This window comes from Clupea harengus, chromosome 22, assembly GCF_900700415.2.
Source record: "Clupea harengus chromosome 22, Ch_v2.0.2, whole genome shotgun sequence".
NCBI lineage: Eukaryota > Metazoa > Chordata > Actinopteri > Clupeiformes > Clupeidae > Clupea > Clupea harengus.
The window spans coordinates 18,479,537-18,497,822 of NC_045173.1; the positions used below are offsets into that span (position 1 = coordinate 18,479,537).

At 42.8% G+C, this 18,286-nt stretch overlaps 2 protein-coding genes across 10 annotated transcripts; one reads left to right on the forward strand and one right to left on the reverse strand.

Annotated features, from left to right (window-relative positions):
• The first annotated feature begins 27 nt into the window (after window positions 1–27).
• On the forward strand, window positions 28–4,004 carry ftr87 (finTRIM family, member 87). The gene is made up of 7 exons (XM_031559230.2): window positions 28–1,156; window positions 1,731–1,817; window positions 1,992–2,225; window positions 2,588–2,747; window positions 2,847–2,915; window positions 3,006–3,065; window positions 3,379–4,004. The coding sequence occupies exons 1-7, from the start codon at window positions 530–532 to the stop codon at window positions 3,918–3,920; spliced, it is 1,779 nt and encodes a 592-aa protein (XP_031415090.1). The 5' UTR covers window positions 28–529; the 3' UTR covers window positions 3,921–4,004.
• Window positions 4,005–4,043: 39 nt separating this feature from the next.
• Window positions 4,044–14,792, reverse strand: eef1da (eukaryotic translation elongation factor 1 delta a (guanine nucleotide exchange protein)). Of its 9 annotated transcripts, none has more exons than XM_031559238.2 (9): window positions 14,684–14,792; window positions 11,436–11,562; window positions 10,407–10,484; window positions 8,661–8,729; window positions 7,346–7,436; window positions 6,640–6,755; window positions 5,678–5,887; window positions 5,012–5,206; window positions 4,044–4,172 (listed from the first exon to the last, which is right to left on the reverse strand). In XM_031559238.2, exons 2-9 carry the CDS (start codon window positions 11,550–11,552, stop codon window positions 4,134–4,136), a joined length of 915 nt encoding a protein of 304 aa, XP_031415098.1. In that variant the 5' UTR covers window positions 11,553–11,562; window positions 14,684–14,792; the 3' UTR covers window positions 4,044–4,133. The 9 variants fall into 9 exon arrangements, with proteins under 9 accessions (XP_031415098.1, XP_031415099.1, XP_031415092.1 ...); XM_031559239.2 differs by lacking the exon at window positions 14,684–14,792 and adding an exon at window positions 13,730–13,772; XM_031559232.2 differs by lacking the exon at window positions 14,684–14,792 and adding an exon at window positions 12,251–12,349.
• Between the last annotated feature and the right edge of the window lie 3,494 nt (window positions 14,793–18,286).

An 18,286-nucleotide genomic window follows, 5' to 3' on the forward strand; every position in this document is an offset into this window, starting at 1 on the left:
TTTCCCTTGAACAGTTTGTGACCTCCACATTAACCAAAATCCATTTTTTAGGGCTGTTTAAGTTTCTAAAAAAGGTATTCTCAGGTATCATATGTATTTTGTGTGTGTATGCCAGAGAGAGACAGACAGGCAGACAGTGCCCTTACTTGAACAAGGTTTGAGGAGTGTCTGAAGGAGTTGGTGTAAGTACGCTTAACAAATTTCATTTATCAGCCTTTTGCCAGTAGGGAAACAACTGTGTCTTCAGTGCCGCTAACCTGGTTTGGCAATAACTCAAATTGTATGAAGCAGTTGATACTATCTTAACATGTGTAGGACACCATGTTCTTTTTTTTTTTCCTCTAGCCGTTGCCTCTATTTGCATGACTGGCCAATGTATGTTGATAAACCTCTTCCTGTCCTACCTGTGTCTGTGCTCTATTGTGATTGGCTCCCTGTGGCTGTTTGCACTGAAACCTGATCATGACCCACCTTATCTACTGGCCACACACCCCTTTCCCATGAAAACCAGCTTTGGTCTTCCTGCCTGATGCTATCAGTGTATGTGTGCAAGGAAGCAAGGATGGCAGCAACTAACATTTCAGTGGAAGAAGACCAGTTCTGCTGCCCGGTCTGTCTGGAAGTGCTTAAGGATCCAGTGACTACTCCCTGTGGACACAGCTACTGTATGGACTGCATCAAGAGTTACTGGGACAAGAGTGACCTTAAGGGCGTGTATAGCTGCCCTCAATGCAGAGAATCCTTCTCCCCGAGACCGGTGCTCGGCAGAAACAACATCCTCGCGGAAGTCGTGGAGAAGCTGAGGAAAGCCGGAGTCCAAGCCTCTCGCATTTCCCAGACGTACGCAAACGTGCTTGAGGACGTGGAATGCGACATCTGCACCAAGAGAAAGAGCAAAGCGGTGAGGACTTGTTTGGTGTGTCTAGCCTCCTACTGTGAGAGCCACCTCAAGGTTCATCAGGAGAGCAAACGTGGCGGCAGCCACAAGGTGGTGGAGGCCATAAAACAACCGCACAGAAGGCTCTGCTCGCAGCACAGGAAGCCTCTGGAGGTGTTTTGTCACACTGATCAAAGGTGCATCTGCTTTCAGTGTAAGGCTGAGGGACACAAAGGTCACAATGTTGTCTCTGCTAATTCTGAACGAGAAGTCAGACAGGTAAACAGTCTTTTCATCTATACCATCCAATTAATCCTTCCAATACTTCAAATTAATTATAGACTGCACTCACATCCAAGTTTATGGCAGTGATAAAAATGACTTGTTTTAATTTATTTCCTATAAATTATGTTTAGTGTGTTAGTATTTGTACATAGAGCTGCTAGTCACCACCCCCCAACCATTGTGTAGAAATATAGTCTTTGGGAGATCATATGTCATTCCCCGTCCATCCATGTCGCAACAAAGACATGCCAACAAAATTAACAATGGGCTTACAACATGTTGGCCATGGGTTCTTTTTATCTTTGATGTTCAAACAACATTGCACATTGAAGAAGAGAATGCTCTTTTTTTCTCTCATGGTGGCACACACCCTCATCCACTGTGGCATAAACAAAATGACTACAGATGAAGGTTTTGCCAGCAAATCCTGTTTGACTTGATTATAGTGTACAGACATACAGCATGGATTTTTCCCTGTCTTATTTTAGTGCTGATAAAAACAATGTGAATGAGAATCCATTTCCATCTCTAGTAACCACTATCCCTATTAAATCAATCACTGAAACAGAAGCAGCTGAAAGATGCTGGGAGGAGATCCAGACAGATGAACAGAGAGAGGGAGAAAGAAATCAGGCATGTGGTCAAATACATAAAGGTATAAGAACCCCTTTAGTCAACTTCTATTCATAATGTTTATCATTGGCAGTGTGTTATATAGATTTTTATATTACCTTTATCTGAACTTGTAATTTAATTCTGAAGGTATAATTGAAATACATGGGTAATCATATATATATATAACACACCATACTACTCAACGCCCCACCAGCAATCATCTGAGGCCGCGGGGGAAGACAGCGAGAGGATCTTCTCCAAGCTGGCCCGCACCATAGAGAGGAAGCGCTTGGAGGTGAGACAGCTGATCAAGACCCAGGAGAGAGAGGCTGTGGCCCGGGCAGAGACCATTCTCCAGGCTCTGGACGAACACATGACCGAGCTCAACATCAGAGACTGTCATTTGGACCGGCTGTCCCAGACAGATGACCACATCCATTTCCTCCAGGTAAATATGGGAAGGTGGGATTTAAACTGTTAAAGGAACTGTAAACAATTATTAACAAATCTTTTGTGATGTGATGGGGCCTTTTTCTAGATTGTATTTCTTATTTCTTTTTCTATTCTCTTTAATTTAATCATTGTTGTGGCTCTAAAACAATTTGTTAAAAAAAATGAAAAATCGTGTCTTTAAAGACCATAGTTGCATGGGGAGAGGTCATTTTGTGCCAGTCTCATAGTCTCAGCACCTGGGAACACTGGCTACCACAGTATCAAGTAAAGGGCTCACCCTACAAACCTCTCCAGGGCTCTTCAGAGGACATAAAACACCACTCCTTTGTCATGAGACCTACATATTTTCTTCAACAGAGATGCAGATCATTAGAGGGCATCCCAGATGTAGGGGATCTCCCCAGTCTTGACATTCACCCATACTTCTCTCTGATTGCCATGAAAAAGTCACTCACTGAACTGCAGGAGCGTCTGGATGATGTATTCAAGAGAGAACTATCCACCATCTCAGATATAAGTGAGACTGCTTTTGACTGTTTTCATCAGTGGGATGGGGATGTTTTTACATACAGTGACCAGGGTGTTTAATAAAAGACGTGATTAACTTTCTTTCCAGTTCATAAAGAGGAGCGCACTCTGCCTTTATCCACATCCAAACCCCAGACTTTAAGACGAGGCAAATCAGGTACAGTATGTGAGTGCCTCTTTTCCTGAGCCCTTCCTTATTTGCCTAGCTCTGATTAACACTTTGAATGTTCTCACCTCGCCATCACAGTAGAAGATATGACCATGCAACACACAAATCCACCCAGGACCAGAGCAGAGCTCTTGCAGTGTAAGTTCACATGTTTACTCACTCATATCACATACAAACATTACTTATACTTTGAAGCACCTTTCCTCAATACCCTACCTACAACAACCTACATACAGGCAGTGGACAAATATTGCATCTATAATTTCGATTTAATTATTTTGATTGAAAGAGGTTACCAAGTCTTATTAGCCTAGTTAAAATTCCTCACAAATATATTATAGCAGGTACAGGTACTTTTGAATATATATATTTATAAATAAAAAAGGGGATCAAGAAAATCAAACCTCACGTAAAAGACATTCTAGAAGAATCAAGTAATTTTTCTCCACAGACGGCTGTGAGGTAACTCTGGACCTGAACACCGCCAACTCCTTCCTCAGCCTGCGAGAGGGATTGAGAGAGGTGATGACGGGGAGGGAGCCTCTGAAGTATCCCGACCACCCAGAGCGCTTCACCTGCTGGGCCCAGCTGCTGTGCAGGCATGGCCTGTGTGGACGGTGCTACTGGGAGGTGGAGTGGAAGGGCGGGGGAGGCGTCTCCATAGGGGTCGCTTACAAAAGCATCCGGCGCAACGTTGGCAGCGCTGACGGCAAGCTGGGACACAACAACAGATCCTGGAGTCTGGATTTCCTGGTCTCCGGGTGTTACTTCCAGCACAATAAAACCAGGGTGGACATACCGGTTCCGCACTCCACTAAAGTCGGGGTGTACGTGGACCACAGGGCGGGGACCCTGGCGTTCTACAGCATCTCGGACACACTAACCCTCCTCCACAGCGTGCAGACTACCTTTACTCAACCACTATACCCAGGATTCTGGGTGGGACTGGGCTCCACCTTAAAGATTTGCCCTTTTTTCAACTTTGCAACCTGAGGTGAGTGCACAACCTAATGTGGGTGGATGTCATTCATTACGCAACCATGTGTGTCAACTAGGGAAAACCTCGTTCTCAGCGGATGTCACATGTAAAATAAAACACCACACACACACCAAGTGTCTACATACTGAAAGCAAAACTTTTATTTTTTTAAACCGTTCAAACCAAAAGCAGCGACAGCACACCACACCACCTCAGACTGAAGAGGTTCAGATCTTGTTGAAGGCAGCAACATCCACACTCTGGACCTGAAATAGCCAGACAAACAGATCAATTACTTAGAAGGCATTACATACATGCCCCAGAAATACTGTAAACCTACACAACTGGTTCCAGCCTGGCGTCATCTGTGCTCTCGAGAGGAAGAGCAGAATTTACATTAGGTTTTGCGAATGTAAACGTGCTTGGTACAAAGACTGCTTGTGAATCCTCAGCCTTGATTTACATATTTAGTCACGCCACAAGGAAAAACAGAGTTTTTTTTTTTTTTTTTTTTTAAGTTAATCTCATTTTGTAACATAAAAACTTCCCAAACCTTCAACAGGCAGGATAATGCAGTTTATTATTCAATTATTACAGGTTGCTTATAATAGTCCTCTTTGTGGCCATCTATTGGGCAAATAACATCATGGCATGTTTGTTAAGTGTCAGCATCTACAAACAAAACCAGTTGCCCATTTCTTATTTTTTTTTTTATTTTAGGGCAAGATCAGGATAATCCTAAATTTTAATATTTAAAATCCAGCTTTCAGACAATTTTGGAGAGCCTCAGACCAGCATTTAATCCCACTAAGTAAAAGTGGCGTTAAATATCCAAAAATATGTTTTTAGTATCAGATTTACTTAGAAATGCCCAAGTAGTAAACAAATTCCCTCAAATATGTTTGAAAACATTTGGCAGTGACAGACAGACAAAAAAAAAAAAAAAAACGACAATTCTGTGTACACCTCTAAATTCCATCTGTAAATGAATTATCGCTGACCCTAATTATTATTATTATTATTTTTATTTTTAATTCCTTCCACACACAAGGTTCGACAACCCATCCAAGCAGAAATCGATTACCATTTCAGAACAGGTACTCACGTAGTCCTCGAACTGGGTGATCTCCTCCTCCAGGAAGTCTGTGCCCACCTTGTCGTCCTCCACCACGCAGGAGATCTGCAGCTTCTTGATGCCGTAGCCCACAGGCACCAGCTTGGAGGCACCCCACAGGAGCCCGTCTGTCTGGATGGAGCGCACACACTCCTCCATCTTGGCCATGTCCGTCTCATCGTCCCACTGGGAGGCAGAGAACACACAGCCAACACTTTACACAGATGTGCCAAGTTCTCTCACACACACACACACACACACACACACTCTACTGGATGCTTCAGGACGATGCATAATATATGAATGTGAGATAATCCTCCAAGTTCAAAATCTCCAGCTTAAAGATGCTCAGCAGGCGGCCAAATGCTTTGACAGCTTTGGGAGCACAGCCCTGTTTGTTTGTTTGTTTGTTTGCCATCACATACGGAGAGAGAGACCTTTCAATACTACTGTATCTTTTTTCAGTCATGCCGTTTCATACTAATGCTTAAGCCACACTATGTGAACAGCTTCAGAACATGAGACGAGAGATATAAACACACAAATCATTCAACCAATTACAAACACAACGCAGTAAATAATGCACGTCAGCACACAGAGATGAAATAACTGCTGTAAAGGTTTCGCAAGAGAGGGGAAGATGATGCTGCCACATACAGGCTTGACGTCGAGCAGGATGGAGGATTTGGCGATGAGCACTGGCTTCTTGGACTTCTTAGCAGAATACGCTGCTATCCTCTCCTCCTTGAGGCGCTCCGCCTCCGCATCCGCGTCCTCGTCATCACTGCCGAACAGGTCCATGTCATCGTCGTCATCCTCCTCCTCCTCTTTAACCTCGACCTTCTTGGGTGCCTGGACAACCACGGCCTGTGCAAAGTGTCAATAAAGAGGAAAAAAAATTCAGGGCTCCCACTCTTTTCGGAACATCATTTTCCATTGATGTAGCGGGTATGATAGACAGGGATTGTACCATCTGTGTGAAAGGATGTGCTGTCTGTCGCTATGCCTTATCTATGAAATCTCTTACATGCCCAGACAATACATCATATTTATAATATCAAATACTTACTTTATAACCCAAATCCCTTTTTTCTTATGAATTATATTACCATTGCTGCCTGAACACCAGTAACACAAATAGTAGCCTACGATTTTGCCTGCAGACAAATCTAGACTGAAATTAACTAACCTAAAAGTGCAATTCAAAAGAAGAGTTGAGTTTGCTAGAATTATTAACTGCCACTGACTCCTATCAGCTAATCACACCATACTTTAACCCCTTTAACTAGTAATATTGGAAAGTGGTCTTTAGCTAATCACACCCACTATGATCTATCAAACATTTAATTGAAGAGACAATACTAGCAGAGCATTGAAGTACCGATTCTAAACTCAAGAATGACATTTGCATTGACACACCATCTTACTGGACGTCACTGCATGAACTTCAAGTTAGTTCCCCCACACAGCGTGGTAAATGCGATGACTATTTAAAGACCTCTATTCTGTGTTTGAACCAGCCTCCCACATGTGGGGCTAAGGTGGAACAGGAACTCATTACTGGAGACAGAGACTCCAAGTTGCTGGCCCACAGGCTGTTCCTGGCCCAGGAAACTCACCTTTGCAGCTGGAGTGGAGGCAGGTGCGGAGGAGGCACCTGCAGCAGGCTTGGCCTTCTCCAGCACGGTGAGACGAGACTCCAGCTTAGACATCATGGTTCTCAGGTCATTCACCGCTAGACATCACAGCAGAGAGAGAGAGAGAGAGATGGTGGGAGATAAGACTCTGGCACAGAACAAGCCCCCAAAGGCTGGTTTTCTGGATTTACAGTAACATTGAGGTTTAGCCTTTCCTTAAACTCATGCCCGCAAACGCCTTTAGTTTATACTTTAGCTTAATCCACATCATTCACAATCAAACTTATTCAATTAAAAAATGAAGTTACATTTACAAATATTCACACGCACACAAACTTTAATACTTTAGCTGAATGGCCAACATGCTCTTGTGATGAGGCTCGTGCCCTATACTAAACTTGTGCAAGAACCGGCAGTTTTCAAGCCAGAAACATCCAGCAATCCACATAGACAACATACTTTCGTGACCATCTGTAATGTGGCCCCTAATTATCTTATCTTAGAAAATGGTGCCGGAAGTGAGCACCCATGGGACGACATTTTTAAAGATGTCGGTGGTTAAGTTGGTACCTCCTGGGCGGAAGCAGCTACCATAGCATTGGTCATTTAAATGAATGGGGGTGTTACTTCCCCTTCAGGTCTACATAAAACCTCCATGGTGTGTACACACACACACACACCAACCTACATTTGTGCAGGCTCTGGTTCTCCATCTCCAGGCTCTTCATGCGTGACACCAGGTCCGTCTGGTCTCCGCCTGCTGTGCTGCTCGCTGAGGTCTATTGACAAACAAGACCAAATCTGAGCATTCAGTAAACACAAACACAACAACACACAAGAATGGATGCATGCAGGTGGGAGAGATTGTTGTGTGTGTGTGATGTGGGGCTGGGGAAAAAGTGAGTGGTAAAAGTCAAATGGTAATGTACTGGGGGGGTGGGTTCACTCAGAATGACAACAGTCTGATAGTAACACAGAGTGACATGCAAGACTGGACATGTGGTACCAATAACACCATGCTTCAGTGGCAGTGGCCTATTTGGAATGAAGATTTTAAAAAAAAAAAAAAAAAAAAAAGAAGAAATACATAAAATGAGTAGTGTCTTTGATCCAGTAGATAAACAAATAAATAAATGAACAAACATGCTTAAAAATCAGTTACATAATCACTTACACGCTTACTCTTAGAGCGGGACTCAAGATTGCATAGAAGAGAGTACACAACAGTAAATATTTGATGTCTAAGTCACAACACATTGGGCCTCTCACAAGAACATTTGGGGTTGTTTTAACTCTAGTTCGGATGAATGTAGCATTAAGTTCAGTTTGTAAAATGTTGACTTCACAAATCGTTTGAAGATGCCATAACTGATCCAGGCAGTGTCAGATCTATTGCAGCAGGATCATGAGGACAATGACTTGGAAAAACTAATACAGCCAAAAAAAGCAAAACTGCTTGTGCACGGTTTCTGCCTGACTCAAAACCGTAGAAAAGCCCAAACCCAAGAAATATCCAAAAAAGCTGAAAGTGGCTTTCAAACTTCAATCAGCCACCAGACATCTGAACAAATCTGACTAGTTCTGGTACGAGGCTCAATGTTTCAGGTTATCACTTTCCCAACACAGACAAACACATTCATTAATCAGTGCATCCCTTTCTGTGCTTACAGTATACATGAGACACACCCATGAAAAGCACACGGATGTCAGTATGATTTTTAAAAGGTTTCCAAATCTTGGCTCCAATATCTCCCATAACCATTTGAGGGAGAGCATGCACAGTCTGTGGTCCACTACACAGGGAAATCAGCGCCTTAGTCACACAGCAGCACAGGGGTGCAATGGAGCGGTGAACGGCACGCCTTCGGGTCACAAGTTGCGACACACACACACACACACACACACACACACACACGCGTGCAGTAGCAGCCCTCCTCCTCTTCCTTCGCCTCCATCACTCGGACAGACGGCCGGTGAGAAGGGGGTGGGCGGGTGGGACTTACGGTCCGAGGCCGACGCTGCTGCTTTTGGGGACGAGGCTGCCCCTTGCCTGGCTGCAGTGCTGTCTTCAGCTACGGTTCATTTACACAAAACCATTTAACAGGACACATTTACTGGGATGACAAGACATGAGACCTACTATGGAAAAGGGGTTCAGATGTACAGATGTAAGGGAGCTGAGGAAAGGTCAGGATTAATGAGGATGGATGCATCACCTAAATCATTTCAAATATTAAAAACATTTTTACTGCCCAGTTTTTAAAATTGCAGTTCAAAAGGTGTAACAGTCAAAACATTGATTCAAAAAGTGTGATGTATGCCAGCTACACACACAGTCCTCTCACGCTCAACCCATGCAGACAGCATGAGCACAGAGACAGAACAAAACAAAACAAAGACCTCCAACCACGTTACAGAACATTACACACATAGATAGTCAGACATTACAGACATGCATAATATTATATAGTAGGGCCATGCAACCACAGTGTGAGGTCCTTAATGGATCTCCACAGTGTAGATGAGTACCCTTCTCTAGTCATGCTATGGTTCATTTGAAACCCACAAGACACTTACAGATGCAAGGTCCACTCCTGCACTCTACCCCGGCAGGAAAGCACTGTCGTGTGTGTGTGTGTGTGAGTGAGTGAGTGAGTGAGAGATCAAATGAGGAAAGTTATTATGATAGCTATATTTCATCCCCCTCTCCTCAGACACACACATACACAAAATATATAGCAGGATGGTCAACTGATGGTACCAGATACTGGAGATAATCCTGACCATCAATTTCTGCTTTGCTGAACTGCAAATAATTCATGGCATCTCATTTATTTATTTATTTTTAACCAGTGGAGCGCTTCTTCAGAGTAAAACATAGGGCAGGGGTGTTATGTTGATCGAGATTGATCGGTTAAAAAGGCAACGATTGATTGATTATGGTGTTTGGTTGAATGTAACAGCAAGAAACTGAAACATGTCTTTACACAGAACCTCCATAATAAAGGCTCGGTCAAGTGGAATCATATCTGCTACAGTATAGAATCACATCAAAGCAGATTCCGTGACCATTAGCAAATATTAAACAGTTGCCAGAAGAATCAATCACATTGCATGGAAGATCCTGTAATAAAGACTTCTGCATTTAATGAGATGCCATGTTCTTAGCATGTTCCCTTTAACATGAGTTGGCTCTGTCTTGCATCTGTCAGCACCTTTGGCCTTGGAACCGGACAGGGGCATTGCAGTTTAAGAGGTGTTAGCAGTGTTAGACTTATAAAAGGGGATACGTTGAACTATTGAATTTCATAATTTAGTCAAATTGCAACTATTTATAGAAATGGTTGCAAAGGTTAAAACTGTACCCATATTGGGTATAAAGCAGGGGAGAGAGGTTTTTTTCTTTTCTCTAAAAGTTGTATTTACAATCCAACACGCAGGACAGGAGACGTAACGAGGGATTGGACATCCAGTCACGAGGTTATGCTATTGGGCTTTACTGACTGGAGGGGGGTGGGGGTGGGGAGGTCTAGAGCAATTTTCTGACTCGAGTTAGACATTCTTGGCTGCGGCATTAAAACACAACGGGGAAGGAAGTCTCAACACTGCTGTTTTGAGTATTCAAATCCATTCGGGAAGGATTCCAACACAAAAATTAAAAAAGATAAAGAAATAAACTTAGCCTAAGAGAACGTACACGACTGATAAGGGAGATTTTTTTGTCTGTCTATGAAGGGAACGGTACTCACTCCGGCTAGGGATTTCTGGATATTCTGGCGGGCTTTAGCAATGTCCTGCAGGATGGCACTAGCTTCTCTCTCCTGAAGCTGAGAGGAGGGGGAGGGGGGTGTACAGTGGAGAGGGGAGGAGGGAGGGGGCAGAGATGGGGGGGATGGGGTCAAACAGGCAGGCAGAGCCAGATAGAAAGAGAGGGCCGGCAAACAAATGTACACACACACAGACAAACACACTCATACATACATACATACACACACGTACACACACTAAAAGAGAGAACAAGAGTTGAGAAGCTTTTCTTGCATATTTCAACTGATATGCTGGCATTACTAGAAAGCAAAGAGAAAGAAGAGAGGAGGCGGAGGAGGCTGGGGGCATACTGCATAAGGCTCCATGGCCTCTAACGGTCTTCAGTCCTGACCTCGCATCCTGACTTACCATAACATCTGACAACACAGCAATACCATACCCCAACTCTAGCAGAGGTATGACACCCCTAAGGGCTTTTGTAGTTGTATTACAGACCAATCTAACAAGTGTTTATAGCCTCTCTTTCTGTGATGTCTGGACTATGTCAGTTCAACTCCAGGGTTCTCAGTTCTGCTCCTAAGGAACCACGCTACTCTACGCACCTTTCTTCCCACCCTTGCTGAAGACACACCTGATGGCAGTGAAATAATCATGCTCCTGGTTAGCCAAGAGTCACCTGAGCAGCTGAAGGGTTCAGTTAGGTATGCAGAGCAAGGAAAGCTGGAAAACACGCAGAACATCGAGGGTCCATCGTCAGGACTGGGAACCACTACCGTCACTGATTTTTGGATAAAAGCGGTGTTAAAACTCGGAGTTGTCACCCCCCACAACAACCAACAGCAAGTACTTCCTTACAGAAAGCCCAACACATTCATACGTCTCTTTTGCGTAAAGTGTGTTCAGTAGGAAGCTAGTAATGAAGCAGACACATGGCTCCTCTCCCTTTGGCGAAGAGAAGAGCTAAGGCATGCAGGACGGTGCGGAGCGTAGGAGGGGGGCAGGAGTCGTACCGGCTGTGGGGGGTGGGTGATGCCGTTCATGCCCTCGTAGAAGCGCCGCTCAGCCTCATCATACCTGGGCTTGTCGAACCAGATACTGTCCTGAGTCAGGCACTGGATTCCACTCATGATGACGGTGCTAGAGAGAGAGAGAGAGAGAGAGGGACAGAGAAAAGGAAAAAGAGAAAAATTGAGTGCTGAGTTCAATGCAAACCATCACTGGCCTTGAATGAAATACAGCAATGGACTCCGGTGACACAATATACAAGCACTAAAGAGATGCAGAACACAGATGCATTCAGGTCAATTCCCTAAATACAAATAAGCTTACTTAATTAGCTACACACAAACGGCCTCATGAAAGGGAGGCTTGAAAATAAAAGTAATTAATGGACAGGGTGTCCATGTTTGTAAAGGGAAAAATAAAAAAACATGACATCGAGCAACCATGGCCAAAACCGAAGGACTTCACAGATTAGATCAACCAGTAAGGATCTACTGATAACATCTCTATGCGTAGCCATCTATACTTGGCAAAAGAGACCGCTTCAAATCTGTATTGCAACATTAACAGTTTTATTTTCATTTTAAACTTTATTAAGTTAAATGGTATGGTAGGTCTTAAACATCTCTTTTATTGACTGTGCACCAATCTATTTCCTCAAACTACTACAAGTTACAACAAATGAAAAGGAGAGAACAAAGTGACAAATATTGATAAGACAAACTACTTCACTACAATTAAACGTCACAGCAAAAAAGTTAAAAAACAAAACAAAAAAAATTCTAACAGAAATAGTCTCTCCATGCGCAGTGGTGTGGCGTACTTTGCAGGGCTCCTTTGAGGAGTGCGCTCGGTCTCAGAGTACCCTCTCCTTCGGCCTCTACGACCCACCCCTCCTGCTGCTTCAGACTCCAGAGCCTGCTTCGGCTCCGAGGACGAGCGGTAGTACACGCGCACCATGGGCTGGCGGCCCCGGGCGCTATGGTTACCGCCTCCACGGCCACCCTGGTGGTGGTACTCCTCCTCCTGGTTGCCACGGTGCTGCGTGCCACTAGAGCTGTAGGTGGTGGCACCAGCGGCAGCAACATTCCGTCTGGACCGGAAAACCAGGGCCCGGGGCGTGCGCTCTCTTGGGGCCGAGGGCATCGGGGGGGACCCGGACAGCCATGTCTGGTGGGAGCTGTCAGCCTGCTCGTACAGACTCCGGTTCGCCCACACACCAGCTGAGGGTGACGAGGGGCGGAAGGGGGCTGCCTCGGCCCTCAGAGCGGCGCTCTCTGGCTCCGCCTGACTCTCTGAGTGGGTGCGCCGCCGGCGCCCCACGTGCAGGTCGTCTCCATTCAGTTTGGGACTGGAGAGCGTGGGGCCATTTCCTGGCCGAAATCCTCTACCTCTGGGCCCATTGCTGCCACTACCACCACCTCTCTGCCAAAAATCGGGCCGGGGCAAGTCCCTCTGAGCGCACATCTGGTGTTTTGCGGTGCTACAAAATAGTAGGTGAGGCGAGGGGGGAGAGAGAGAAGTGGAGGAGCGAGATGTAGGAACATCTAGCAAATAAGTCTGGTGTTCGGGTTAGTCACTACATCACCAAGATGACCACAAGAGAATATGTTAAGGCTATGAAGCAGAACAGCCAGGGGATCAGGTGAAGTTAGGCGTCGCCTTGGCCAGGCAAGACAGGACAGGAGATTGATGCAAGTTCCCACACAGCTTACAGTCATTGGTTTCAAAAGTAAAACTTATTTCATCCTTCATCAATCCCATAAAAGCATGACATTCCAAATAAAAGAAAAGAAAGAAAAGTAAAGCAAAACAAGGCACCATAACTGACTTGCAAATTACAATTCCATAAGACATCACATTCCAATAATTAATTTAAAATACATTCTCTAAGGGTATATCCTAAGAACAGGTGCTAATCCTAAAAGAGATTTAAAATAAAAAAATCACAGCATGTTAATATAATTTAAACCAAGGAAATGTATTACTTTACAAGTCAAGAAATCCAGAACATGGATTAGTCTTTTTTCCAATTTCCTCTAGTTTTCAAAGAGTTATCACACATTTCAAACCAAGCGAAAACGATGCAGCAACAGACATTGGACTCTTAAATCAGGCAATACACATCAATAAGCGACGGGGACAAACAAATATCACTGTAAAACTTAAAACAGACAGAGCCAGTCCAGCTAACCAAAATACATGAAACACATTTCACACTAAATGTTGAGAGCTATCGAATTCTCACAACAGGCCTGATGCAATCACCATCACAAAAACATCACCATTGTTCATCACTAACCTTTCAATGTGTACACAGTGACAATGATGCAGACAAGGTGCTTTGCGGTTTCCCCTTAACTTTAAATTATGAGCAATGGGGGGGGGAGAGAGACACAAAACGAAGAAACATATGGTTGAAGAGGAAAAACAGGTCATAGACAAGAGGACTGGGAAATAAAAACAATATTATGTGTTGATTGTGATCACCTAAGCAGACATTAGCAACACATCAGATATCAGTAATGACAGAACAGCAGACTGCCTAACATTACACGCGAACGGTTTAAAGCTTTTATCTGAGAATAATAATCTATAATAAGGCTTTCTAATATGGTGTTCATTGCGGTAAATGCTGACGTAAGGTTAAACTGTGAAATACTTCAAATGGTGTCAGTAACGTTATGTCGTTGCGTTTTGATTTCCCAGTAACGTTTCACGGTGCTTTTCTTGTTCAACCAGAAGCCGGGTGAAGCCAAAATTCAGACCCTGAAATATTTAAACCGGAAGGCTCTAAGGTAATTTAGTGAAATTATTACAACTCAATTGGTAAAACTAACCCACTAACAGACTGTATTTAATGACACGACGTGGTTGTCCGACATTTCTAGCTAACATTGACGGAGAACCAAGCTAGCTAGTTGAAAGTGAACGTCTAATAGTCATTGGTTTAGATTTATGTCGGATGCTCGGTTAACGAAGTTTGTTGGGAGCAATTTTGCCCTAACTTTTAGACATCCGTGCAACTATTTAACGTTACAAGCCAAGAGTTAACGAGTGGTGGATTTGTAGCTAACTAGCTGACATTGAAGCACTAGCATAGCTTGACAAGTTATGGACTGACGCTATTGAAAGTGTTGCTTCTCGGCCACGTGGCGCTGGAACAGTGACACAGAACGACACACATTTTACATCAGACAATTATAGACAAATGTTTCCCACTCGCCATGAAAAAGTTACGTCTCTTTTCACTCACTTCTTAAATTAGGACTTTAAAGGCCGGTGTTCTGTGGGCAACCTCACGACAGCACTTGCTGGTTCGAAAGAGACAGACCGTAGCGAGGCGGGCACAGTTATTTAGAGGGAAGGGGTGATCAGATTGTTAAATAATCCGTATTCGCCTATATTTATTTTGTATTTGTGGTGAATATATTTAATTTATGAATGTTAACAGATTTATGCGGCGTCTCCGGCCAAACTTAATGAGACATAGTTATTATTAAAAAAAAACGTCCTAGTTGAAATGGTACGCTCCATTTTACACATCTCGAGACATTTGTGGAACTAGAAAACCCTCCCATCCGTCCGGGAGGCCAATCATTGGATAAACCCAATTGAGTTTATTTTCATAAAACGTAAAGGGTGAATGATTTCAGTGTCTTGCTAAATTTAGTCTTAGCTTAATCCTGAAGTCAATAACATCTCCAGATGTCATAGCAGAGCAACATGATGGAGTTATATACTGTTTTCTTTTTCTATTTGAGTTCAAGCTAAATGTCCTGTTCTACATTTTCAAGAACATTTGGAGTGCCTGTAAAATAGAGATAGACAGGATGTTTCCTCTTACCTCATAAAAAACGAAACTAACCAGACAACCTCTAGGTCCGTACAAGGCAAAATGAAGATAGCAGCTGTCTGTGGAACTGAGTGGATCTAGAATGCTTGAGATAGCTATAGGGAACATGGTCTGACATTGCCCAGGGACTACAGGTGGAAAATAGCAATCTGCTAGAACCTGGCACAATGCATATTCTCTTGTTGTACAAGATTAATGTTTTATTGTGCATTGTCCCTGTCTTGAAAAATAAATTACAATTACAAATGTTTTATATTCAGCTTGTGTACGGTTCTGGAAATGAGACTCAACAGAAGACCTTGGGAACAAACACTGTAAACAAAATACTTCCAGCAACCTGACAACTGTTAGCCAAAAAGTAGTGGTGTTAGACCATCATGCACCATCCCTTAGCTATGCTGCCATAGGCCTAGGCTGCCAAGGATCTCTTGTGTCATGCCATACAATTCCGCCTTCCTCCTTTCTCTGCCATCTGTCTGATGTCTGGCTACTGTAAAACGCCATTTTTAAATTGTGTGCTAACTTGTCTGTTCTCTCTCGCTAAAGACTTTTGCTCAAATGCTGATGACAATGACCATTGTTCTCCACCATTAAACCTACATTTACATATGTATATGTACGTATATAACACAATCTATTAGAGTACCTAATTCCATTCTCTCATCATGTCTTCTCTCTCCCCTCTCATGTTACACTCTCTCCACTGCAAGGTGTTGCTGTCCCCTGCTTCCTGTTACCCATTCCCATCTAACAATTGCATCCAAAATTATGATACTCATTACCTACAATGCATCACACACACATTCGTATTTCCAGCCTAACTACCTATTTCTTTGCTAATATGATTACAATGATCCAGCCACCTCCGTTTGCACTGCTTGGTTTCAGCGTCATTGGAATTAGCTGGGAACGTTCAAAGGAGCCACCCTCGGGTGCTCAATGAAAATTCAATTAATGTCCAATGTAGCTTTCCTGTCAAGCGGTTCACAGGAAGAAAAAAAACCCACACATCGACTATCATCATTGCTACATTTGCATGAAAAAGACGAACATGACCCTCCAGATAAAATTGATTTGGGTGTTGCATAAGTTAAACCATTGTAAAAAAAAATGTTTATACTGATTACACAAAGATTTGACACAGTTTTGAAACCTGTCACTCACACAGCAAACTCCCACTCCAAATCTGCAAAACCACAAACTAATTCTCAAACTAAGACTCCGTCTTCAATTTCATAAAACAATTAAAACACAGCAATAATAACACAAAAATATTACACGCATAGTTCACTTTCTAAGACACAATGATCAGCCCTCGAAGTGCCCTGCCCTTTAAAATGGTTGTGATGTTGATGAGTTGCTGTGACAAGACCCCTAGTCCATTCACACAGTGTCATTTTGTAAAAAGGGTCCATATTGTTTCTATACTTCTAACAAAGCCTATACTGTAAAATATTGTGCATGATGTGTTTCCATGCTGAACATTTTTAAATGCTGTTTTGGCAAAACACTGTACTGTAAAACGTGTTTGTTACAGTGCTGTTAGACAGCCCTGAATTGGTCTAGCATTTATGTGTCGACTACTGAAAGATATTTCAGTTTGCTGTAATTAACTTTTTTTTAAGGCAAACCATGTAAAAGTCTATTTGTATATTTATATATACAGTCTATTGTAACCTATTTGGTGAGAATGCTCTGTGAAATGCACTGTAACACTGTAACTGAAAAAGACTTTAGCCAAACAAAGACAGGAGTGTTGTAGATGTATCACAGTAGTCTAACCATATGAATAGTTGTGTTTACCATTTGACACAAAAATTGGATTTTGAAAAGGGATTATTTGCGTTTTGAATGCAATGTTTCATTTGCAGGAGATTTGTGGTGTTTTGCACTTTGTGTGTGCAGTTTTGTGAATTGTATTAAGAGTTTAAAAAAACTGAGACTTAAGAGGGAGTACATCACGGCCCTCAGTATGTTGTATGACCATTAAGCTGTTCTACAACAAATACTTAGAATGCTGGCTCTCCATTTTAATGCACTATCAATCTTGTATGTATCATGTAATCTTGTATGTATCATGTATATACAATCTTGTATGTATCATGTAAACCTGTATGTATCATGTAATCTTGTATGTATATGCCGCATGTATGCTCATCCTGATGCGTGTACAAATGTATCTGCTGCTCTGATTCTCTCTTCTTCTCTTTTCTTCTCTTCTCTTCTGCTCAAGGTTTCTCTCTGTTAAAAGGGACTTTTTCCTTGCCACGATCGGCTTACTGCTTGCTCTGGGGGGTTCACACTCTGGGCTCTATAAAGAGCTTTGAGATTTTTTAAATGTTATTGGTGCTATATATATTGAGAGGTGTGAAAGATGATTTTGCAGGCCTGACTTTGGATGTGAGTTCTGCAGACTTGAACTGACGACTGGAGTAATGAACATCTAGGCAGTAATATTCTGCAGGAAGAACTGAAAAGGAACAAATCTGACAGCAAACTCTCAATAACAGCTTTTGACTACTGTCAGCCAAAAAAGATGCCCTAGGCGCACAATACATTTTATACCATTCAGTTAACTCATTGACAAGATGGTAGATTGGGGAAGTCTAAGGATCCAGGGATGTAAACGGCACAGGATATGTGGACAATATGAGGAGCTTTAAGAATGCTGCTATTTTTCAGATCCAAATATATGTTGAAATTAATGCTTAAACCGATCCACAATAGTTTTAAAAGCACTTATCAAAAGTCTTCTAAATTAAATAAGAAAGGAAATTCGAGCTTTTACTGTAAGTAAGTAGGTACAATGCAATAGACGAATTACCAGGATCAAACCCTCTTCTAAGAGTTACCTCTTACAGAAGTTTACACATGGTTGGTCGAAATTACAAAAGCCAGCTGTCACCAGGCTAAGACACACCTCAGGTTTACAGAACTAATAAACTAGTAAGCATCATTTCTACCTTTTTCCTAAGGAACTCACATGCCAGCCACATGCATATA